The sequence below is a fragment of the Ambystoma mexicanum genome, unplaced genomic scaffold (genome assembly GCF_040938575.1).
Source record: "Ambystoma mexicanum isolate Mex_15411 unplaced genomic scaffold, UKY_AmexF1_1 Mex_scaf67, whole genome shotgun sequence".
NCBI classification, from domain to species: Eukaryota; Metazoa; Chordata; class Amphibia; order Caudata; family Ambystomatidae; genus Ambystoma; species Ambystoma mexicanum.
Window position 1 is genome coordinate 297,164 of NW_027182485.1, and position 25,786 is coordinate 322,949.

The 25,786-nt window shown below is 43.6% G+C and overlaps 1 protein-coding gene across 1 annotated transcript in view; it reads right to left on the reverse strand.

Moving 5' to 3' along the window:
* Positions 1 to 16,671: 16,671 nt before the first annotated feature.
* Positions 16,672 to 25,786, reverse strand: part of LOC138562812 (uncharacterized) — an 850,591-nt gene continuing 841,476 nt past the window's right edge. Inside the window, exon 5 of the mRNA XM_069642789.1 lies at positions 16,672 to 17,216. Within this exon, the coding sequence (XP_069498890.1) occupies positions 16,945 to 17,216 (272 nt within the window). The 3' untranslated portion in view covers positions 16,672 to 16,944. The remainder of the gene's footprint in view (positions 17,217 to 25,786) is intronic.

Genomic DNA, 25,786 nt, shown 5'->3' on the forward strand with positions numbered 1-25,786 from the left:
ATATACATTTATGTGTAAGTTTTTATTTGGAAGTGTTTTGCTAACTAAGATTCAAATTACTTACCTACACCTCACATCTTCCTTTTAAGAAAAGCCTGACTCCTCTGCCACTCTACCAAGGTTCCAGCAGTAGTACAAACTGATACTAAGAGTTGAGGATCTACAAACCACTGGGATAGTTGACTGAAGTGTGGCTACCATGTAGCACTTGTAGAAAACTCCCCTGACACTTTCCATGGGGACTTTTGCTGTGGTGGAATACTGAGTGTCCCAGGTGCCGGCGAGGGACAAGGCAACATCAGTTAAGTGGGGAATGGGCTGGCAGAGGGTGCTGGCTTATTTACCTGTTGCCCGCTTTTTAGTCAGGGGACTCAGAACGTGAGAGGTTTCATGAGGTAAAGCCTGCTTTCTGAACTCCGTGTTTGACTGAGAGGGCATATGACTCCCCCTACGGGATGCTAATTATATACAGTCTAAGTTTTTGTGCAAAGTTGCATAGATTTTTTATTCCATCCAAAATCAGCCTGACACATGTTTCGAGCCTAATCTCTTCCTCGTAGGCTTGCATCCCCGAAACCGCAAGTTTACACTATTCCATAACGCTTGATTGAGGCTAAGAAATAATCTTGCTTTTGCTACTAACTATTTTGCAAAAAGTAGATTTTGAAATTGACTTAGCATTAACAGGAGTACCCTTCGAGTTACTAAAAGAACTGTGAAGGCCAAATGTATGTGATGAGCCAGACTTGTTCCTCAGCCATGCATTTCTGCTTATATAGCCAGTCTGGACCAAATTTAATGTCTTGGGTTAAGGTTGCCCTTTCATGGCGCTCGTCACATGACACTTGTTGCATTTTGCATTCTAACTGCAGCTTATTTATGTGGTTCGACCAGACAACCCTCTACTGCAGAAGCATTTTTACGCCGTAGGTTCTGTGACGATGTCCTGATATTGCTTTCGTGAATAGACATCACAGAATGATGCCTAGCAGCTGTAACATTTTGGGTAAGAACTCCCTGTCATATCTATGCCACATTTCTTAGCGGACCCAAGTGTTTTGACTCGTAACATTATAGTGTCAGCTTCTTTTGCAGGGTCTTCATAACAGCACATGTCTGCATTGTTGATGACACAGATTCACTCTAAGTATTGCTCCCAGGATCATGATGTGGCAGTACAACCTGGGCCTTTGATTAATGAACCCAAAAGCTCCATAAAGGTAAGTTGTGTTTGTATGTAAGTGCTCCACAGTAACTCCATTGCGGGCTGCAGAGAGTAGAATTATATAGCTCAGTTATTCTAGCAGACATTGGGATTATGAAGCCGCAGTACAACTCTGGTTCATGGTGGAAGAAGTAATACGCTTCTCTGAAGAACGTCAGTATGGCTTCTAAATGTGCTACATTTGAATGTAGGTCTGGAGTGGCACATGTTCCATTAACAATCCTATTTTGTACTGACATGTTCATGTTGGGAACTGTTTAATCTAATATGGAGATAAATCTAACACAAGGAGATTTTCCCAGTGTCCAAGTTTTGAAGGTACTTTTTGACTCCGGCTCTCCTGCATTGATTATAGTTATAGCCTTGGTTAGGGTGTTTTTATGTGACTTTGTAATCATTATTAAAAAAAAATCATTATCATTCATGCTTTTTTCACAGTACTCTACATCGATAAGAATTTGCACCATAGAACATGGCTCGTCTATATGAACAGAAGAGCTTAAAAGTCGAAACTCTTCATTAATTAATATTCAGTACCATACGACTCCAGCAAATATAGCTGATAGGATATGCATCATTTTAGTTGTTTGCCTGATGAATGTCAGATTTAATGTATCACATCACAGAAACACGTTCATAAATGTGGAAAAAAGCTTTTGTAAAGCGGACGGAGTCCTAGCTATTGAAACTACATCATCTGCATATAAAAGCGCTATATGAGATTTGAGGAATATAATATGTGACTTCCTCAAGGGATTGCATCAGTGAATTAGTATTTAGTATAAAAATCAGAATGCACCCCTGATATACTCCTTTTGTAATCCTAAAGTCATTTGTCAATTCACCATCCGCCTCAAAATCTAACTCTTGCATTAGAATTAAAAAGCGAAACCATCACAATAGCTAATATCTTGTGTTATCCCAAGTTTTATGAGTTTAGACCACAACGATTCCCTATTTACATTGTTTAACGCTGACCATGAAAGCTAAAAGTGCTTTCGCTCCGACACCACAAATGTATTCTGCACAACGCAAATATATATATATATTTAGAAATTGTGATTCAGTCCCTAACCCTCTCTAAAACCTCATTATGTTTATACCAGTAAATTGTTTGCTCTGCCCAATCAACAAGGTGGGAAGAAAATAGCTTTTGCTAAAGTCATCTATTTTTTCAATTAAATAAGCCTGCAGGAGGACAGAGATCATTTTGACCCATTTTTATACAAAGGCACAATTATGCTAGTTCTCCATTCAATTGGGATTGCGTGGCTGTTCAAGATACAACAGAAAATATGTTGGGCTGGGTCATCCCTTGATACAACACTGAAAAATCAAAACACTAAAGACACTGGGCCTCATTTGAAGTTTGGCAGTCTGGAAATAAGGGTGTTGATAGCAACGTACCAGCACCCTTTCCGGACTGCCAAACTACAAATCTGCCGGCAGGGGCACGGTAATCCCAGCAGGCCTGACCTGTCAGGAGTTCAGGCCCCTACCAGCAGGCTTTCCACTGAGCACTGGCACTGTTAGTAGCAGTGCCGGTGCTTCAGTGTCCCCATTCCCGAATAAGGATTTACCATTCTGCCGCCAGTCATGATATCCCGGTAGCACCTGGATATAGGGCGATGGAAACGGTGATAAGGGGTTGGTGGTAGCCCGCTGCCTACTGGGGGGTTTTATCACCAACCTCATAATGAGGCCGTAAGAGTCTGCCAGTAGGGGCATGGAACTCCGGGCAGGCGTGACCTGCCGGGAGTTCAGGCGCCTTCCTGCAGAGTTTTAACTGAAGCACCGGCACCGTTAGCAATGCTGCCGGTGCTTCAGTGTCCCCATTCCCATGGAGTGATTTACCGTTCCGCCGCCGCTCATGATATCCCAGTGGCACCGGGATATCGGGCGGCAGAAACGTTGTTATGGGGTCGGCGGTAGCTCGCCGCCTACCGGCAGGTTTTAACACCAACCTTGTAATGAGTCCCACTAACTACAATTCTGCAGGAATTAGGAAAATGTAATAAACAACACGCAGATCCGCTCAACATCATACTGTGTACACAGCCACACTTCAGCCTCAGGTTGAACACACGCTGGAACCCCATCCCTGTGCTGTCTGACACCACATCACATCCTATAATCCATTATCCCCTTTATGGAGATTATTGAGTGGTTAATTCAGAGTTTACCATTCATGTAAAATGCCAGCGAACCATGCCTATTCCAGCAACCAGGACGATGGCGGCTAGGACCAGACGCACAATACGAATGACCCTTTTCCAGAAGCCCTCTGGCTCTCCTAAAACACAGACAATAAACATACATCAGTCAGTATGAAACATTAGCAGGTCAAAGGCAACACGTGATCCTTTGGGGAATGTCTACACACCAAGTGATATAAATACAGAACTCTTACACATGAAATAACAAATCATTGAGACTGGAGCATACAACTTCTTTGGCTTGATTATTAAATATATTAAGGTAAACACATATTCCATCAATTATGAACATAATCAATATTCAGAGTTAAACCAGATTAAATTAGAAGCCTTTTGTTGTGTATGATTAGTATACAAATTATGAACCAACATCATATTAGAAATATAACACATGCACAATTATGAACAGATTCAAATCACACACCTTATTTTATAAGTATAAATGCATACAATTATCTGCTACATAATATTCCAAATCTACACCCATAAGAATTAGTGTTTGCTTGATGAATTCAATTCTGCAACTGTCTGTCAATTCTCATGAAGGGACAATGTAGGTTTCGGCAAACCCGCAATTACTTGAGCCTTCTTCAGAACCAGATGGCTAATTTAGTTATACCATCCAAGTTTAGGAAGTTGTTCATATAATGTCCCTGGTTATCGCCCTCCAAGTTCAAATTACCTATGAGTTCAGCCTGCAAAGCAGCAATATTTTGATTTAGCACACTCACTTTGTGTCCTTGCTTTGCCCTGTCAGATAGGGAGCCAACTCGTATTCAATACATTTTCAAGAACATGCCTGGGGTGTATTGACCAGGAGAAGCTACATCTGGAGCAAGCTGTATGTGTAATATGTGTTGGAGACACAGTTCAGCATGCACTAATCATGGCAAGGCCACACCTTTCTCACATTCGAAAAGCAGGTTGTCATTTCTTAGCTACTCAAGCTGGAAGGCACTGATGAGGTCCAATAAGGCCGAAACATGTCTGTGATTGTTCTCTTTGCATAAAGAAGGTACATGGTCTAGCAGTTTGGATTGGGCTGCCATCTACCAGGTGGTGCAAATACTGATTTGTACATAGTTATTTTATTATGAAATGGAAAGATAAACAAATAAACAATGGGAATGAGGGGACACGATGTTACTTTCCAGTTGTGCTATTGTTGTAAAATAGAAAGCTAAATATCACCCAATGGGGCTAGAACTACCTGTCAGATCATCCTCCATTGTCTGGGTCCCAGTGCAGGAAAGGCAAGGTCTTTCATCTTGGAGCAGGGTGTTTCCCTTCTCTAAGCACCCACTTTGCTCTGTGCTCTGGGGTACTTTGTACACATTTATTGAAATTGAAAAGTGCTTCTCCAATGGGCATATGGAGAGCTCGAGAAGTTCTATTGTGAGGCTCTTTACAAACCTGTATGAATTCATGATATAGTAGTTAATGCATTGAGATTGCTTGTGGAGTCTCCAGAAGCTGGGAACCATACGTGGTGACAAGACAACTTTGATGGTGATGGTGGTTGGGGAGCATGAGATGGTTGACAGCATTCTAAGACTCTGATGTTCCTCCTGGGAGAGAAGGGGATCCAGAATCCAGTCTATATTGTAATGCCCTAGATTTCTGGGTGTAGGACATTCTGGGGCTATGACGTTGCAGTGATGGGGAGCCAGGATAGCGAATGAGCGAAGGAAAAGGCACAAAAGGGTGGACAAAGGGAGATGTTTAGTTTGAGGAGAGCTCAGGAGCATAAGGTGCAAGGGAGAACCTTGGTATAGATCTGCTAGCCCAAGGATGCATTTAAACTCCAATAGAAAGAATTAAATTAGGTAGCAATTTTGCATGGATTTTCTCCCCACATGAAGGCAGTACAGAGAGGTGGCCAAGTCTCAAGGGAGACTGTAGAGGGTATGGGTAGCAAAGTTCAAATCCTTGTTGGAAGCAGGAATGGGTGGAGCAGTAAACCAGCATGCTGAGGACCAAAGTGTTTAGATAGAATGAAAGTTGAAACAGAAATGGATTTTATGAATACACAAAAGGTGAACACCGGGCACACATTTAACTTTAGTGACTCACATGTAACATGCTGGTTACACACTCCACCCTTCAAAAGATCAGCATCCTGGTGATAGGCTGAATTGTGAGGTTTCACATTGATATTAGAGTTTCTCACTTTTCTGCTAGTAAGACACCTCATGTGCCCAATGCTAACGGCCCATTAAGGGGATCTCCTTTTGCAATGATGTGTTTGTACAACCCAATCCCAGGCACTTGGCTCTGTATCAAAAGGGTACTCTTAGCAGGGTTTGGTATCTGGTTTCACCTCTGTGGTGGATCTACAAAGTGATGTAGGTAGATTTTATGGCACCTTGGATAAATCTGGCACTTAGTGCTCGTCTGGTTTGTGGCAGTTCTATTAGGCTCTGCCAGGGCTCCATTGGAGAGCAGTATCTAGAACTGTTAAGTGCCCTTAAGGTAGAGATGTCAGGTACACTGAAGCATGTAGAATCTCCATTCTCTGCTTAACGTTGAGCTTTGCTGCACTGGGAGTCCAGGTCGCTCTTCTTTGTGATGGACTTGAGGATATGACCACCCGTGTTGGTGGATGGTTTGTTTCTGTGCCGTTGCTACTTAGGGTGGCTTTCAGAGTCTCTTGGGATTTATGTTGTCTCAGAGTTGGAGGCCCTCCTGGATATGCTGCTTCGGCTTGGCCAGTTGGTGCTCTATGGACATATTTCCATTTTGGAAACAGATTATTTCAGAGTCGGGTCTTGTATTTTTTGGCCCGTCCTCTCCCTGGATTCAGTACCCCAGCATATCAAGTTACGGAGGCGGCCTCACTAGTGTTACGAGTGTCAGAGGTGCGCCTTGGCATGTCGATATACGTTGAAAGGTCCTTTGCTCTCCAGCTTCTCTGCCTGAGTGGAGAGCAGAGCTGACGAGCACTGCATACATACCTCCTGATACTCTTGGTAGTGAGAGACGCGGAGTGGCCCTGAGCCCGGAGACAGCAACACAGGGTGCTCAACCATAATCCTGTGACTTGCCTAACAAGCTGGAGGTTTTCTGTCAGCAGTGGTGTGGTGAGGATGTTGGGGCTGTGTATGGGTGTGAGGGGTGTTCAGAAAATTAGTTGACTTAGGTGTGGGCTAGTCCCTAGGCACTAGTCACTAGTTTGCAACCTGACCATCCTTGCTTTGCATTGCCTATTAATATCAGGCCCCAGGGCAACCCAAATGACAGAGAGGAAAATACATTGTTTTAATCTTGAAAGCGCGGAGCAGACGCCATTAGTTGAAGACATGGAAAGCAATGTATTCATTCACAAAAGGGGACGAACAGGGGAAGATTAAAGCATTCGTTGCCCCGGCCAAGTGGAGAATATATAGCGAGGCTGTAAAGTTGGCCCATCATATGGCTGATTCATCTATGGCGGGCTCTGCTACGGATTATGTAGAAGAGATTGAAATATCAGGCCCGGTTCTCCAGGATGTGGAAAGACGAGTGAGTATGTCTTTCAAAGACATATGAACTAGCCTGCAAGGCGAGAGATCGGGCCTTTCCTCCCTGACTGCCAGGTTTAGTGCCTCCAGAGAATGTTTGACTCCCCGGATAGGGAAGAGTCTGATTTAAGTAATGCACTAGACGATCCTGACGTTCTCCCGACTACTAATGTGGCGAGGGAGGAGAATGGTTGCAATGGTACCTGCCCGCCTCTGTCAGTTCATTGCATGGTGACAAGTAATAAAGAGGTCCTAAGAAGTGGAGAGAATCCATTGGTGGCTCTAAATCTGGTTCCGCGGTCTTTTATACATTTGTCTGATACTGTAGTGCCGGAAGTAAGAGCAAACTCCACTATTCTCAAGGAGCTAAAAGATCATTTATTGAGAGGAGAGTATATGGGCACAACAACGAAGGCAGAACTTCTCAGCTAAACGTGGCTCATACGATCCAACACAGGGAGACGTCTGTGAATGCAGAGAACAGTGAGGCCAGCACACGGGTGTTGGTGCAGGAGAACAGAGAGGAGTTGGTGCCATAAGATCGAAGGGAGGGGAGACAATGAAAAAGTCTAAGAACTGCAAAGGCCTGATGCAAAAGCAGACCTTTTTGAGAAATATTTTTGATGCATCAGCTAAAAGAGATTCCATCAAATTGCAGACTAGGAAAGATAGTGTGGCAAATCAGAACGTAATTGTAACTGATGACACCCACAACACGTCGGCATAAGGAACAAGTGGATGGATTGAGGCTAAAGGCAGGAGACACAATTTGAGTTGCATCTCTACCCAGTGGACCCACTGAATGTAGTAGTTGGAAAAGAAACTGATAATAAAGAAGAAGAAAGGGTAAAGGGAGGGGGTCTGGTTATACCAGAAAATGTGTAGGGTGCCTTTGAATACTGGTAGGGTCGAGCTGGTGCCCACGTGTGAGGCCATGGTGGAGGCTGCAAATATGCTTGCTACTAATTGTGCCTGCACCTGTAAGGCTTCTGATGTGGGTAACAATAAGAGTACTGATGCTATGATACTGCCTAGCGCAGAACCTGGTATTCTGGCGTCACTGAGAAATGTGAAAAATCAATGGTGGGAGAGGCAACAGGGTAAATGTGGGACACCTGAACATGGAAGAAATGCATACACCCCAGAATCGTCTTCTTCAGCACTGATTCCTGAATCAGTATTAGAAGAGGAGAGGGATATGTCTTTAATAGAGCCAGAGTACTGCAATTTTTCTCTTCCATCACAGAGCTGAGATCTGCGGCTGCTTCAGACATTAGGTTTTTCCCTCTATTTGATAAAAGGATGGTGGGGAAGTGCGCAGTCCATCTGTACGCAAAGCTTATTGAGAAACTGGTTTATGCCAATCACGAGGAATTTCTGGTAAGAGGGTACGAATGTTCTTATGCACGGAAGAATGATTTGATGGAGGATATTGTGGACAAACGGTGGGGTGGGGAAAATAATAAAAATAACATAAAATGCTTAGTGACTCAAGATGGACAGAGGCAGGTCCACCCTCATAAGGTCCCAGCAAACTGGGCCTGGCTGGCCTCCACCCTCACATGTCCAAAGGGGGTAGACCTGGATTCCAAAACTCAAGAGTGCAAAGTTGTAAGTGCTAACTCTCGGGGGCATAGCTGTTTTCTGAAAGCGGGTATGAGGGCAGTCTTTCTAAGATATGATATTGTGTTTGTTCAGGAAACATTGTTAACTAGTACCCCTTATAATGGTTGGGTTTAGCATTATAATAAAAAAGCAAAGAAAGGCAGGAAAGGGCGCCCATTTGGAGGGATACTGGCGGCTATTAAAATTAAGCAGGGATGGCTTTCAATTGTATTGCCACAACATAAGAAGCAGTTCTAATCACCTTCTTTACTGAAGTAGTACATGGGAAAGACCAGGCGATACTTACTATTAATATCTATTTCACTCCGGTGAGGGTGGGAATAGATTCTGTGCTAAATGACATAGAGAATGTTTTAATAATATGCTTTCACTCAGTTTTGGATGATGTAGGTCCAATCATTTTAGGAGGCGACCTTAATTGTATTTGTCTTAATCTTGTATCTTCCTTTGATGAATTAGGGGAGCAGAGGGGGCTCGATGTGCCACTGGAATTGAATCACAGTGTATTAATAGTAAGCATGGGCTCATATGGGCAGGCTTCCTGGCGAGATGGGGCTTATTTCAACTGAAAGCATTGTCTCCCTCCGGTTCACCCCCAGTACCCACGTGGCATGACCATGCCTCACATTCGACTCCAGACTACGTCTATCTAGCAAATATCAAACCTGTAACTATTAAATCATTTGAGGTTTTACTGACGGGGGCAGTGACAATGACATGTTCGAGGGCTCATTAACTATTTTTGCAAACGGGGTGGGGAGTAATAGAGAAAACAAAGTGTACACACCTGGTAGTAAATGCCTCTACGAATAGGGTACTGCAGCTTAGCAAAAATATGGTGAAGGTCAACAATTCTACAGAGAAATTGTAAATGGTGGCATAATTTGAGTGAACATGAGAAGGCGTGCTGCACTGCACCTGAGGAGTTTAGTCAAACTTTGACACTGTTGGAGAAATATAGTTCCTCAGTTAGATGTTGGGAGCAACAGGTCTTTGTCAATAATAAAACCCATTTTGATAGGGCGATTACCCAACAGAAACGGGTCACGTGGTCAGATATTAGGAAACTGAGGAAGGTGAAGGTGATTGAATGGAAGGTGCAGAAGCAAGCTATTCAGTCTCGCAGACAGAAATACAAACGATGGGTAAAAGATTTTACGCTGCAGATATGTATAAAGTAGAGCCGCGACTTGTTTGGGCATCTAATAAAAAAGGATGCCAGATGGATATGGTGGCATTTGAATCCGAAGAACTAGATGCAAATGGAATGTCAGCCTCCTGTGTTTCAGAGGGAGCATGGGTAGAGCATTTCACTATGAAATATAAGGGGGAGGTTGGAAGTTCTAGCTTAATAACAAAGGTGGTCAGTTTGTCTGAGATTCCCTGGACATGTGACTTTGGCAGGTATGAAATTGAGATGATAATTGACAGACTGAATGGTTCGAGAGCAGCCTGTGGTCCGGATGGTATGTCCAATAGCCTTCTACAAAATAGAAAGGAACTATGGGCAGACATACTTTATAGATTGTTCAATCAGATCATTGAAACAGGCAACGCCCAGATTCGTGGCACTTGTCAATCCTGGTTCCAATTTATTTTAAAAGGACACAGATAGACTCCTACCAGTGGCCAGACCATCTCGTTATTAGATGTGCCTCCTAACATTCTGGAAACCTTGCTTTTAAAGAATTAACGAGGCGGGCCGAATAAACAAATCGGTTCAACCCTTTACAAACTGGGTTCAGGAAAGGTATCGGGACCACACTCAGCTATATGACGCTTGCCTCATGTATGGCACAGGCCGGTGGATGCATGGGGAGAACCCTGTACGAAGTGAGACTGGATCTTTCCTCTGAATTTGATCATGTGGATGTGGGTTGGCTGGGAAAAAACTGAGGTTGTTCTACTCCAACAATGGGCTCAGGGATGATATTGCATCTGCCAGAAGTCGCCAGAGCAGGCAGTAAGCCATTGGTCTGTCGTGGAGTACATTATTGCAGATGTCAATGCATAGGTCATGGGATTGCTGTTATTGCAGACAATGAATTTAGCACTGTAGATATATATGTTATATTAATTTCTGAGAATCAAACTGGTCATGTCTCCTTGTCACTCTCCTGGTAGGCCACAGCTCCCAACCCAATGCGACTGGCATTGCCATGCTGGATGTATGAATTTGCATAGTATGTGACAGGTGCTTGACTGAGGCTTTTGATCAGTTTGGTTAAATCTTTGTTTGAAGGGGCAAAGTCCATTTCCTCCAAAAAACAGCCAGACCTCATATGATTGCAGGAGTTTTCATACCCTTCTTTACGGTTCAGTAGTCTTTGGACAAGGTGGTGGGTGGCCAGCTGATATTTCTAAGGGCTGATATGAATGTCCAGTAATAGTAGCAAAAGCACAGGATGCATCAGAGTTCACGTAGTGACATCTTTGCCCACTGCAGAGTGCTTTTATAATAGAGGGATGTACAGAATGCCATCTGTAGATGCAAGGCTACATGTACTTGACTCTGCTCCTGAAGAACTGGCATTTCTCAACTAATGTTTTCAGGAGCCTTTATTCATGTTCTTTCAAAGATTGGATGAAAACGATGTTGTTATTCAAGTTCACCAGCACCTCCTACAGGCTCATGTCACCTGGCGCTCTCTCCCCATCAGAGGCTGGAAAATAATTGGTGTACCTGAAATCCGTTGTGGCATGTGGGTAAACTCGTAGAAGGTGGGTGGACAAATAAAGGGCATCTTCTCGTGAACCTGTGGGTATATGGGAATCTAGTATTCCCGGCTTCTCAGACCTAGGGCAGGGAACCTTCCACCCCTGGTCAGACTCTACTGTAACCAGTATATTTCATCAGACAAACCAATGCTTCATTCACTCCGGGACTAGTCTGGTGCAGGTGTTCAGTTTGCGGTTGTCAATACACATGTATAGGAGCGTTCATCCATTTTCCATTCACGATAGTGGGTGATGCAAAGGGGCTTCATTAGTTTAAGATTTCTGAATATTTTCCTTCTGAATCAATGCCAAAATGGTCTATTTATTTAACTAATTAATCACGCACGTGACAATAGCCATCCCAAGAGACAGAGACATGCTAGCTGACACTATCATAAAAGGTTTCTTAGCCACATAAACACTGTGCCTAGACAAAAAGTAGTGTCACAGATATTCCGAGCACCTATGACACCTGGTTGCGCACGGCGGAATATTTCACATACGGTACAGAGCATGTTGCGAGCTTGCATTTGGACCTTGCACAGAGGATAGCTAGATATGAATGTTCCAAAGGATGTTTGTGCTGGTCTTCTGGGACACTGGGCTTCATGTCAATGAACTGAGGGTCTGTCGAGTAAAGCGATTCATTGAGCCACTTGTTCTGTAACTGAGAGTTAATGAGTAGCAATATCTAACCTGCTTCAAGATATCTCCTGTAGGCTTGTGTGGGTCCTCATCTCCTCCATTCCACAGCAATGATAACAATTGGATGGTATTTTTTTGGGCACAGAGACGGCGACATCTATGTTGGTAAGTGACCGCAGATCTAGTAGTATTAAGCAGCCACTTTCAATGAAAGGGCTTATTGGGTTGGGAGTAAGTCTTGCCCATTGAAGAAGTCTGCAGTCAAGGCAGAGGACAGGACAGCAAGAGGCATGGAGGTAAGTGGTAAAAGGTTGTTACTTACTAGGGTGAAACAAGTGAGATTTGACTAAAACCAGAAGTTTTAGTATGTACCCATATGTTCTTAAGTGTGAACTTAATTTGGGTTTATGAGTTAAATTATTAAACGTATAATTATTTAACATGTTAATTTCACTAAATTATATTATGCAATCTCATTCATAAAAATAGCCACATATTACAGAAATGTACTCTCATACTGACTTGCAACTAATCACAAAATAGAAACACACATCCACACTGTTACAACCACTGCCCCTTCCCCTTCATCGCTATTGTTTCCCCCCCAACTAAACTGCTGTGCCCCTGCCTAATCCACCAATCCTTTCACCCCACCACCCAAACCTCTTCTATCTTATCCACAGACCAAGGTCTGGCAACACCCTTGCCGCGTCACAATACACACCTCGCAGACAAGGTCAGGCGTTGCTAGACCACTTAGGTGGTGATGGCGCATATTGTCAACCACTAGTTGTGATCTGTTAAAGCAGCATTCCGACATGCCATTCGGGGGATCCAGTATTGGGACACTTGACGTTTAATAGAGCATTTCATCTGAGTTCATATAGTAAGTAGCAGCACAATAGTAATTGATGCAGGGTTATTTTGTACTTACTATTATGCTGTGCTGAAGAAAAAGGTGTAAAGTTAGCTTTGCAATTTCTGTGGGGTGATCGGGTATGTTTATGGCTACACAGTAATGGATTCACTCCATAGTCCATATTTGCATCCCAGCATGACATTACCAGGGAATAATGTAAGGCATATGTATAATCTGGCATCCAACATGCATATGTTATAGGAGAGTATGTGTTGTTGGATCCCTAGGTGCCTACTCCTACTCTATGCTATAGGAGAGTATATGTTGCTATATTGGTAAGGCCAGTTTTGTGCTATGTTGGCCATATTATGCAAAACTGGTACTGCAAAATTGGCTCAATTACCAATATCAGGATCACTCTTTAGTGATGTCTGTGAACAAGAGTGTATACTAATATTACTTAATATACTTAAAGAGGGTGGCACCTGCCATGAACTCGGGTTCACAAAATTGAAACATTATAGTGAGGGACATCTATAAGAGGGTGGCTATACTGTGTATCTGACACCCAGTGGAGTCATAGAGACAGCCCTAATTATGTTAAACACTGCCAGATTTTATTAACAATCAGAAGTTCACACAGTGACTTTCATCAGTTGAATCTTGAATCATATCTTCAATAACACATCTCACAAGAGCAAGGTTTCTAACGGGTTTCCCCTTAAGTGGGATCCCAGTGGATTCAGTGATACACTGGTTATAACTGGGATCATTCTAACCCTCCCCAACAACAGCATCATTATTTAGTGGTGCAGGTAAACACAGCATAGACATTAACAACAGCCTGAAATAAGATCTCTCAAAGTAACTCACTCTCTGAAGGGGACTAGTCCTCTACACTACTCATTGCAGAGCACTCACTGGCTCACCTCCCTCTGTGGCACTGGGGATCTAGGGCGGCATTCACCCAGGGACAGAGGGTTGGTGCCTAGGGAGAACTCAGGGGCCTCAGATAAAGGTGGCAGTGGCTATCCAGGCGGATCACTATACAGGCCCTGGTCCTCTGCTGGGCACCAGGGAAAGAGGAGGACGGCAAAGGAGCAAGAGTGAAGAGCGTGGAAGGATGGGGATCAGGCTGGACCCTTCCAGGATGGGCCAGAGCACAATGGTTTCATGAAATGCTCTTACCTGGTAGAGGGTCAAGTTGAACGGAGTGGCAGGGGGTTGAGCTAGGGAAAGAGGAGCAGCCCATCATACCTGTGTCTTCCATATAAGGAAGACGCCTCATGTTGGCTTTTGAAGATACAAACATTACAGGGCGCAGAGACTCCAAATTTAAGAACCTAATGCCATCAGGAAGTACAAACATATGGGAGAGCTTTGTTTTGAAGGCAAACATGAGGTCCAAGAAGTGAATATAAAAGGGGCTCTTTTCAAAAGCACAGGGTGTGATTGCAGGAAGAAAAAGCTTCTCGGCCTGAAGCCAAAAGATGCATTATGGTGTGGCTATTCCCAGGAAACCGCCTGCAGTGAGATATTAAGGAAAGGTACTGCACAAACCGGGGTTTGTAGCCAATGTTCCAGTGCTCGGGGGGATGTCTTACTACTTGCATATTTAAACCAGAGACCCTTTTAAGTATAAATACCCACAGATATAAAGTCTTCTGAAAGTGATTTATGATGTTCGTTATGACCAAGCAATTTATGGTGTTTCATTAATCCAGCCCCACAGTAGTCGAATGTCCAGCAAAGTCCACTCCACACTTACATTGGGGCTTGACAGCTGTTGCTACAACATTAGCAGCCTTCATATTTCCACAAAATTGAATGTATTGTTTCTAGAAATGTCAAAGTATTTGTTTTTGATACTTTGACACATTGTGGAATTAAAATGAGCTCATGAGCAAGACATGGATTTTAAAAATAGCTCCCTGCCCTGGCACAGAGAGAAAAGTGTGCCCTGTCAAAGCAAATCCTTATATATTTCCATTGAAGGAAGAACGTCGAAGCTGCAAAAAATAATCCTAAACTTTCTTTCATATCAGGATGAAATGCGTGGTTTATTTACAGTTTCATAGTCAGAGTCAAATAGTCCGTCAATCTGTGTGTGTTTCATGTCCAACAGCAGCACTGCTTCAGAACAGTTTATGTTGTGCTACAGGGAAACTAAAAACTAAAACATGGGTGACAACTTCACCTCCACCGCTCCTCCTTCCTATAAACTGAAGCTCCTCCACAGATGCATTTATGCACGCAAGTACTTCAACCAATGAAAGATCTCCTATAAGAGACTGTGTGTTGTTGGATCACCTGGTTCCTCATACTCTATGCTATAGAATAGTACATGTTGTTGGATCCCTAGGTGCCTCCTGCTACTCTATGCTACAGGATAGAACATGTTGTTGGTTCCTAGGTGCCTCCTACTCTATGCTATAGGAGAATATGTGTTGTTGGATCCCTAGGTGGCTCCTACTACTCTATGCTATAGGAGAGTACGTGTTGTTGATCCCTAGGTGCCTCCTCCTACTCTATTCTATAGGAGAATATATGTGGTTGGTTCCTAGGTTCCTCCCCCTCGTCTATGCTATAGGAGAATACATGCTGTTGGTCCCTAGGTGCCTCCTCCCACTCTACGCTATAGGGGAATATGTGTTGCTGGTTCCTAGGTGCGTCCTACGCTATGCTATAGGAGAATATGTGTTGTTGGCTCCCTAGGTGCCTTCGTCTACTCTATGCTATAGGAGAATACATGTTGTAGGATCCCTAGGTGCCTCCTGCTCTATGCTATAGGGGAACACATGGTGTAGGACCCCTAGTTGCCTCCTGCTCTATGCTATAGGGAAATACATGTTGATGGATCCCTATGTGCCTCCTCCTATATTATGCTATAGGATAATACATGTTGGTGGATCCCTAGGTACCTCCTCTATGCTACAGGGAAATATGTGTTGTTTGAACCCTAGGTACCTCCAACTATATTCTATATGAGAATATATGTTGTTCAATCCCTAGGTGGCTCCTCCTACTCTTTGCCATAAAAGAATATGTGTTGTTGGATCCCTAGGAGCCTCATAATTGATGCTACAATACAATTCTGTTATTTTATCCCTAGGTGCCTCCTCCTACTCTATGCTATAGAAGAATACATGTTGTTCGATCCCTAGTTGCCTCCTCCTACTTTATGCTAGAGGTGAATATGTGTTGTCTGCTTCCTAGGTGCCTCATCCTACTCTATTCTACAGGAGAAGACTTGTTGTTGGATCCCTAGTTGATTCTTTGTACTTTATGCTGTAGGGGGATTTGTGTTGTTGGATCACTAGGTGCCTCACATGCTATGCTATATGAGAATATGTAATGCTGGATCCCTAGGTGCCTCCTCCTACTCTATACTGTTGGAGAATACGTGTTCTTGTTTCCCTAGGTGCCTATTCCTACTCTATGCTATAGGAGAATATGTGTTTTTGGATCCCTAGGTGCCTCCTGCTCTGCTGACAAGGTACTAAACAGCAGCGCCAAATGTCTCTACTAGGCTTTCGGCCACTTACCCACCTGACTGCGCCTTTCACTTAAGTGCTGGAACCTCTTACTTGTGATCTTCCCAGATTGGGCCTCAGGGTGCCTTGTACCATCTGTATCTCATAATTACATGCCACTTAGTGTCTGTTCTAGTGGCCCTGTGAAGCAGGCCTTCATTTGGCACATGTGATACCATTGGCCAGCACCATTGTAATTGCGCCATTTTTAAAGATGCAGTTCTGTGCAGTAGATAGACTCACAATAAGCAACGGAAATGTGGGTGAATGTGGATAACAGAATGGTTTAACGATTAAAGGAAGACATGGAAAAAGGATGTTGTCAACAACAAACCGAGAAAACAGGACAAAATGAAGAGAAAGATGAAAGGAGACACATAACTGTTTGGTGGCTGCTCTTTTCTCTTTTTCTCTTTAGAATTTACTGAATTTTCTTTTATAGAGGCAAAAACAAATCAACAGAGAAATGTAAACTCCCACTGTCCCCGACTATCGCAGCGAGGATTTCCACCTTATCACATGAGTCAAGTCCATTATCCTCTCTCTAGAGACTGAGCTGCAGCGCTTGGACGCAGCACGTCCATGTTGACCTTCCTCCTATCAAACATGCAGTCCCACTGCTCTAGCTGCGCCCCATGACCTCTGCCTCCTTACATGGGCAGGTGACATCAGTGGATTGACTCTGTTCCTCACTGACGTGGTTCTTCACGGTGCAGGTCACGTTCCTGAGGACAGACTCGTAGCTCATCTCTACTACCCTGGAAGGGAGCCATGAGGGTGTCCCATTCACGCTCCAGGAATAGGATGGGTCAGTGCCGTTCTCCATGAGGCAGGACAGCTGAACACCGCCATTCAGATGGCATGTGTAATTCACCTCAGGTGTGGACACAGGGTCTGAAAGGAAAATGTCACAATGTTTGGTCCTGAGACATTTTGACACAGAATTTATAGTCAAACCTCTATCAGGTACAGGGCTGAAAGGTCCACGTGTGGCATCTCATAACATTGTGACCATTGACATACTAAGAGTAGTGCTCAGCACCCTCTTCTATTTCCACCTATTTATATTGTTTTACTTTTAATATCCCCTCTCATTCCCTTCATGACTATTTTCTTGTTCTTTATATTCTCTGGTTACATCCTATTCCTATGATTCTCTATTTCATTCTTAATTTCTGATTGGCTGAAACGTTCCTCTTACCTGCTTATCAAAGGTAATCTTTCTTCCCCCTGCCTCGGCTGCAAGCATATCAAATGCCACCCCTAGACTTATGTTAATGGCCATCAAGCGACTTGGAATGACCCAGTAGAGGGTTGGAATTACCTATCTGAGGGCCACAGGTAGTTGCACCCCACCTGGATCTTCCAGGCATCCCAGATTTTACACAGCTGTCTGCAGGCCTGGCTACTTCTTCCAGCCTTGATGACTTTAAGTTGAAGGAAAGCTGGCAGGAAATTAGAAGACAGGTATGAAGGGCATACGAGAAACCAGGTTCTAGGTTTCATCAAGCATTTCCCTCCAATGTCACTGGTTCCCAGCACCACCATCCATGTTATTTTAAGAAGAACGTACAAAGCATGACTAACGCCACAAGTGCCTTCTTGCACTTCAGATCCCTGCCCAGAACCTTGTGCCACTGCGGGTGACGTCCCAGAAACCACTGCTGGAAAATGCAGGTCTTCATATGTTCCTGGCAGACCTGATTCCTTTCTACAACCCAGAGCATCAAGAGAAGTTGGCTTCAAATGGTGGGGGCGTGGCAGGAGAAGGTTTGCCCACCTGCTCTACATCAATCGAACTGCAGTACTTCCAGCTGCAAGGCTGCAGTTGAGAATATGCATCTGTAAGGCAAGTACTTTGTGACCTGTTAATTGCTAAAGGTAAACCCAAATTATAGTAGGAGTCCACTGCCACTGCTCCATTCTCCTCTACTCCTCTCTCTTCCTAACATCACGTGCCTTCATACCTTCCTCCTCCACTCTCTATACCCTGTCTATGGAGCTACTCATATGTGTAACCTTTATTTATTTATTTATCACACACTCCTTCACCAATGGGTGCATCATGGCGCTGCTGGGAGGTAGGAAGGGAAGGAAAGAGAAAAAGGGGGGATCGAAATACAAGGTGAGCTAAAACAAAAAGGTCTTCAAGGTGCGGCGAAACAGCAGGTGATCCTGTGTGGCATGCAGGGTCACTGGAAGGGATTTCCACAGCCTGGAGGCTGCAACAGAGAAGACCCGGCCACCTGATCTAGAGTGGTGAAAGCGGGGAACCTGAACAAGATGAAGAGATGCAGAGCATAGACAACGAGAGGGGACATAAGGGGGAATTGGACCTGCAAGTACTCAGGACCTGAGCCATAAAAGTCCCGGTGCACCATGCAGAGTGCTTGGATCTCCACCCGTTTCCCCACAGGAAGCCACTCAGGAATGAACTGATCCAATTGACTACATCTTCAGAGCCGGTCCCTAGGTTTTTTAACCTTTGGAGAAGCTTGCCATGATCCACAAGATTGAAGGCTGCTGATAGATCCAACATCATCAGCAGCCCTGATTGACTTGCATCCATGTTTTCGGCATTTCAGTCTGTGGATCCAGCAAAGCACACTCTGTACCATGGAATGATCAGAAGCCTGATTGCTTTGGATGTAGTAAATCGTCATGTTCCAGATGCTGCTGTAATTGTATAGTGGCCGCGTTATCAATAATGTTCAGCAGAAAAGGCACATTTGTTATCGGTCTATAGTTAGTATGAAGTGTGTGATCCAATCCTGCATTTTTAATCAATGGAGTTACCGTCACCCTTTATTTCAGTATATCGGGTACTTCATTACTCAGGAATGTGGCATTAACACACAAACCAAGAATGGAGTAAAGGGCTCGCTATTGTCCAGTCTGATTTTAGAAGGGAGATTTTCCCCAAAACATGTGGTAGGTCCCGTTTTCTTCAAAATGTTCTCCATAATTTCATTGGACACGGGTTTAAATGAAAAAGCCCCATTAGCCTGCGGGACCATTTCCTCCGTCCGCTGAGCACCACCACTATAATGTGGATGTTCCATATTCTTCCTGATGTTATCATGAGCTGTTTTGATCTTCACAGTCTGTGGTTTGGGGAATAAATTGATGTAATTGGGCCCTGGGTTTCTCTAAATCTCTAAAAAATGTCAAAGAGCTTTTTTGAATCATTGTTAGAATTTCAATCTGGTTGTCGTAAAAGTTCTTTTTAGCAAGTATAATTTCATTACGGTATAGTAAGATATCAAGTGACTTCCAGATGGTTTTATTCTCTTGTGTCCGTTCTTTTCCCCACACTCTCTCTGCCCTTCTTTTTTCTTGTTGACGAGCAGCAAGGGCTGGGGTGAACCATTTCTGCTTATTGGTCTTTTCCCTGATAGTTTTAGATTTAAGTGGAGCGACACAATCCAGCAGATTAGTAAAGGTTTCCTCATATGCTGCAGCCAACAATCTTGCCTCAATCTTATACCCAACCTCATCATTTTACTATTTACTTGCAGAGATTTGCAAACTTTAAGTTTATAGCCTCTAAGTATAACCTAAAATGTATACAATCTGCAGGAACTGTCTACCACTATAAGAAGCTCACAGGATTCTTTCCTTCAAAAGGATACATTTAAGAATTATAATGCAAGCCAAGTGATCTAATTCACTTCAAGACAAATATGACAATATCAATAATTCCATAACAAGAGGACAATCACTAAAAGAGTAAGCACAACCCTAATGTAGCTCTTCTTACTAAAATATGACATTAAGCTGTGTACCACATATATATATATAAGCACTAAGCACTTTATAATGTATATGCACTATGCACTTTATAGGATACAACAAAATTGTGGATTATATCCATGATAATGCTGCTTTGCATATTTGCACAGGGAAGCGGGCAGCCACCGTCATCCTGTATACAGTAGGCACTTTATTTATTGATGCCGGTAATAGAGGTTTTTCCTCCTTGAATATTAACCCGTTTACTATTAATTGTTAACTTTGAACGATATCAGAGCTAGCATGCACTTTGGGGCCATCAATGCCTCCAGTGCTTACACATTTTGTAAGCTTTCATGTTTTGCTCAATATTACGGGCTAAACGGGCAAATTGGCATTGCATCATATTTTAAAGAGCAACATTTTTGAACAGCAATTCTCAGAATTCCACTGCCCGCATATTTTCTTGGGCATATTATTGAAAAAACATGCTGAAATGACAACACTAGAGGTATGCATAGAGCATTAATGCTTGATAAACAGTTTGAAATTATGCATTTTCTAGAAATTATTTGCACTACGCATTTATATATATATTTTTTATGAATGTAACTGTTTAGTAACTTTGGTATCAGGTTATTTAAACCGGAACTGCCAACGTTATCATGCAAAGTGTTTAAAATAAGTTTGACACGTTTAAATCAAGGTAAATCAGCAGGCTTTTGTGCACGTTAAGATGTCTGCCTTGTTGGAATCGTGACAATAGTTAACTGCTTCGGTGACATTCCTCACTGAGCCCTGGGGATAGAGATGTATGAACTTATATATAGTCACCTTGTCTATGTTTGCACTTTTCCTACGTGACCAAGCGGTTTGTTTACCGTGAAACGCGTTGTATTCTGTGCTTTTTTCTTATCCATGCTGACTTTAAAATAAAGGCATGTCAGTCTGGACGAACTCTGGTTTTTCTGCCTCTGTATAGAGAGTCACCTTGGCTTTCTCTATTTGTTTTTGGGAGTGCATTCCGCTAACCTTATCCCATCTCCATCACGGATCGGGAAATGGGTTCTTTTTAAACATATATATATATATATATATATATATATATATATATATATATATATATATATATATATATATATATATATATATATATTTATATTTTTTGCCAAACTCAAATCATGAAGTTTTCAATGTTTTTTTTCTAAACAGAATGTCTCAATGCTTTTCTTCCCTTAAGAAAAATATTTTCTGGTATAAAATGCATTGAAACCTTAAATGCAGCACTCACATATATGCAAAAAACAAATCTTGTCTATTAGATATATATTTTGAAAATACTAAACCACAAATATTGGAAATAAGTTTTATTTCTTGTTCACCATTTTTACTTTTCAGCGACTGTACAAATTCACTTTCCCTCCTGATGAACCAATAATGTAAAGTGGGGAAACAAGTGTTGAGGGCATTGATGTTAACCTTAAGAAGTTGAGAAAGAAATACAACTAAGCTGTGAAGATAACAGTTACTACTAAATAAATGTATGTTTGGAGCACCTGGCAACAGTGTTTGTATCCTTCATTTGAGTACTTCTATTAGCTCTGTGCAGCCCTTAGAGCAGCAAACCACAAATGTAGGCAGCACCAACAAGTTTAAGAAGAACTAACAACCACTAAAATCCAATCACTCGCCGCAGTTTGCCACACAAAGGCTGCTATCTTCTTGCTATTCGTTGTGTGGTTTTGTGTTCGCCTCACTGACTGCCCTGTCTTACATTGTAATGCTGGATGTTTCCGCTGCATTCTTCCTTCCTCCAGGTTCTCATTTTCCAACTACATTGTCCATCTAGCCAGGGCCGGTCTTACAACAGATTGCACCCAAGGCGGGATGCATCGTTGGTACCCCCCTCCCCCGACCTGTGATCTCATGCATGTGGCATGGGCTGAGCAGCAGGAGTGGGGACTAAGAGTTAACAAAATTGTCAATGCTGGCATCTGCTGAATTTCATGAACCTCAGAAAACAACAATAAGAGGGTCAAACCCGAACAGGCCTGGTTATGTTAGTCTGCTTTTGCTCTTCATTTTTAGTAACAGTGACCAGTTTGCTGCTGTGAATCAGGTCAGAGAATCGACAATTTCAGATCTACACTAATGTCATTCGTATGACCTCAAACATTTAGCCAGTCTTAGCACTTACTTGTATCATTGTCCTTCACATCTGATAATAGCTTGTCTTTCCCCCCCTGTTCCCCTTTGTCTTCTCCATCCTCGCCCTCCCCAGCACTACCTTGGTCAGTCGCTGACCCTTACGATAGTCATTTGTTCTGTTACCTCTCCCTTCCCCTCTCCTCCCACCCTCCCCAGCCCTCCTCCCCCTCCTCTTGTCACTCTTGCACTGCAACAATCGTCGTCAGGCATAGTAATGCTACTGCTAGTTTTGTCTCCTTTTTTCCTTCCCCGCCTCTCCCTTATTGTTCCAGGCACTTGTACTATCTGGTATGATATGATAGCTTGCTCACATTCTGATTTGTTTCAAGGACCTGTAAGAATGTGAATGTTTTTCTTCCTTGTTCCCTTCCTTACTTGAAGCGCTTTGAAACACATTGTGTATAGGCGCTATACAAATAAACAATCATTCATTCATTCATTCAAAAGGTGATGAACTGGTCTTGAACAGTGTTACTCAAACCTCCAAGAACAAGCACCAGCAACATACCCACCGATAGCTGAACAAGCCCGTCTATCTCAGCATTAAAATACATGCATTTATGCATTATGTATTGAATCAAATATTTCACGGGAAGTTAAATATATTTAGGAGGGAAACACGTAAACAATATCACTACTCCATGTGAGTGGTAAAGTCTACTTTAAACATATGCAGAGAGTTAACATGCATGTACAATTCAACATAGCTCCCAATGTTAATGTTGGAGAGGTGGCGTTCTAAAATTAGGACATTATAATGTGGATTTTACATTGAAACACACTGCAGTGCATTACCGCGGCAGAGAAATGGCAGTACGAGTATTGGGGTTTGTTTCGCTCATGCTGTAAAATCGCAAAGAAAAACGATGTCTACCATCCCAACATAAAAACAAAAACAATCAAATTCTTAAAGGGTGGAAGATGACCTTTTCTTGGGGCTCGTTAAGTTTACTTTTTGCAAATTACGAGTCGCGTGCTGCTTGAATAACAGCGGCCTTTGCACATTGTGCAGTGTATAGACGAATTTCATTTCAAGGGTCTTGGAGTACTGTGGGTATCAGGGGAAGCATCTCCAGTGTATCCCAAGTATAGTGCGCTTTGCCCTCCACCCTCACCCCCCAACCATGCAGCCCTGCGCTTTCTCACATTCTCCATTATGGTAAAGAATATTGTCCCGAGTTTGGGAGAGACATGGACTATGCAGAAGGAGCTGCCTCCCAAGGGTGTGTTTAGCTGCTGGTGTATCAAATGCAGAAATGGGTGGCATAAAGAGCCCCACTCTCTGAAACATCTTTTGCGCACTGGTTGGTCACACGACAGAGAGTGTGAGCAGGTGATTCCCTAACACTTGAACCATTCTTATGAGACCTGGCTTTGATTAATGTGGCGGTAACTAGTCATGGCCATTTCCCAGCGTTTGTGTTAAAGGAGATTGGAAGCTGCACCGTGCAGGGTATTTTAAAGGCCATGAATTGATGCTACAGCATGTCGCCCCCAATGGAACAAAGAAAGTGAAGCATGCATCCTGCAAGTCTGGGTATTTGCATTATACGGAAGACGGGCCAACCGTCCACGGAGACGTTTCTACTGTAGTTGCTGAGTTGCTTTCCCAAGCCAGCTGCTGTGCAGACTTCGCTCAGCTTTTGGTCCAGCGCCTGCATCCATCCTTCACACCATCATTGACAAGGCGCGTTCGTGTAGGTGTTTGTTTATCTCGTTAGACTAGCGTGATTGCTATTCCAAACAAAAGAAGCACAACAACAAAGAAGAGTATAAGACAAGTCTGAGCGAACAGTGAAATGTATGAAACTCTTGCACTAAAATAAAGTCAGCAGGGCATGCCCAGGGAAGAGGGAACGACGAACAATATGCTCGGGAGCGGGAACTAGGGGTGCGTAGTAACCCCAAAACCGGCCCAAGCGTGGTACGGGCCCCCAGGGCCCCGCCCTCAAAGTGATTTTGGCCCGGCCAATGGATCGACCAATCCAACCCTGCAGAAACGTGCAACTGTCTAAGATCTGCTGACGGTGACACTCTGCCTAGGTCTTCCGAGAACCAGCCTTTTGATCTCCTGAGGAGTGTCCACCATCAGTGCTCGCTTCCTTTTTCATGACTACTTGAGCCTTGACAAAAATGTCTAGCTTTCTGGCCTCCAGAGGCTGTTCTTGGATGGCCCAGTAATCTCTGCAATATCATTTTAAAATAAATAAAATGCCTATGCAGCAATGGGCCTCACCTGCGAGGACGGGAGCAGGAGGAAAGAAGTGTGCTTGCCACGGCAGGCTGTAGTTACTGCCGGGTTTCCTGAAACAAGGCCAATCAGTGAGGGCAGGATCCAGCAACTGTTTGTATTTGCTGATTCTGCTGCTGCTTGGCAGTGTGTGCTTGTGATGGGAACAACTTCAGGATTTAGTGACCCACTCACTCTTCTTTGCTGTAATGTCCGGGTCCGACAACACCAGCCAGCCCCAATCGATCCACACTTCAGTGTCAGTGCGCGCCCATAGCCTGGAGGAGGCTGCACGTGCGCCCATGGGCCTGGCTGGCGCCAGCAGCACCGGCGCAACCCGGGGCCAGGGGAAGGTAATAATTTATATGCCAATTGCCCTGCCCTGCCTGAGGGCCGAGGCCAGGCCCGATTCTTGGCCCGGACAAGGCGGGCAACTGCCCGGGTCACAATAGCCCCGGATGGCGCAATTGCCCCGGTCCCTGGAGCCTCTGGAGGGGATGGATTTTCCCAGTTTGTCGGGCGGCGCATTGACGTGGGGAAAGTTCCGCAGGTCAGGTGCTGGCGCTGCCCCTTCTGACTGTAATATCACGTAGTACAAAAGTACTACGTGACATTACAGAAGTCAGAGGCTCCCTCTGACCAGTTTCACACCACTTTGGGTGGGGGGCATAAGCACACCAATAAAAACACTTTAGGTCCCCCTGCAGCTAAGACCAGCCCATTCCATCACAATGCCGGCAGGAAACTGCTAATGGTGGCCCGTTAGTCACTAAATTGTTTCCTGTTGGCATTGAGATGGGAGGAGAGGTGCGGTGGGGGGTGGGCGTGCCTTGCAGGAACGCACCGTGGGCCCCGACATGGTACAAACGGAGACCCATTTGGGCCCATGGTACGTCCCTGTAAGACCAGAAAATTGCCAAAATAATAGCTTAAAGCAGTGCTCTTTCTTTCATCTCGCTTCTTTTCCAAACTATATATCAATTAAACTTTAAACCACTTCCATGGCACTGGTGAGGAGTTAACTGCACTATGCAGATAATAGTTTTGACCAGTGTTGCTGAGTAAATATTCTTTAAGCTGCGAACCGGTTTATTTATTTATTTATGCAATGTTTGTCGGGTACATGGAGATGGATAATTTATTTATTTATGCAATGTTTGTCGGATAGCTGTATCCGACACACATTGCATAAATAAATAAATATGCAGGTACCCGACAAACATTGCATGAATAAATAAATAATCATGGCCCATGTATCCTTACAACAGTCAAGATTTTACTTTATCAAAACATA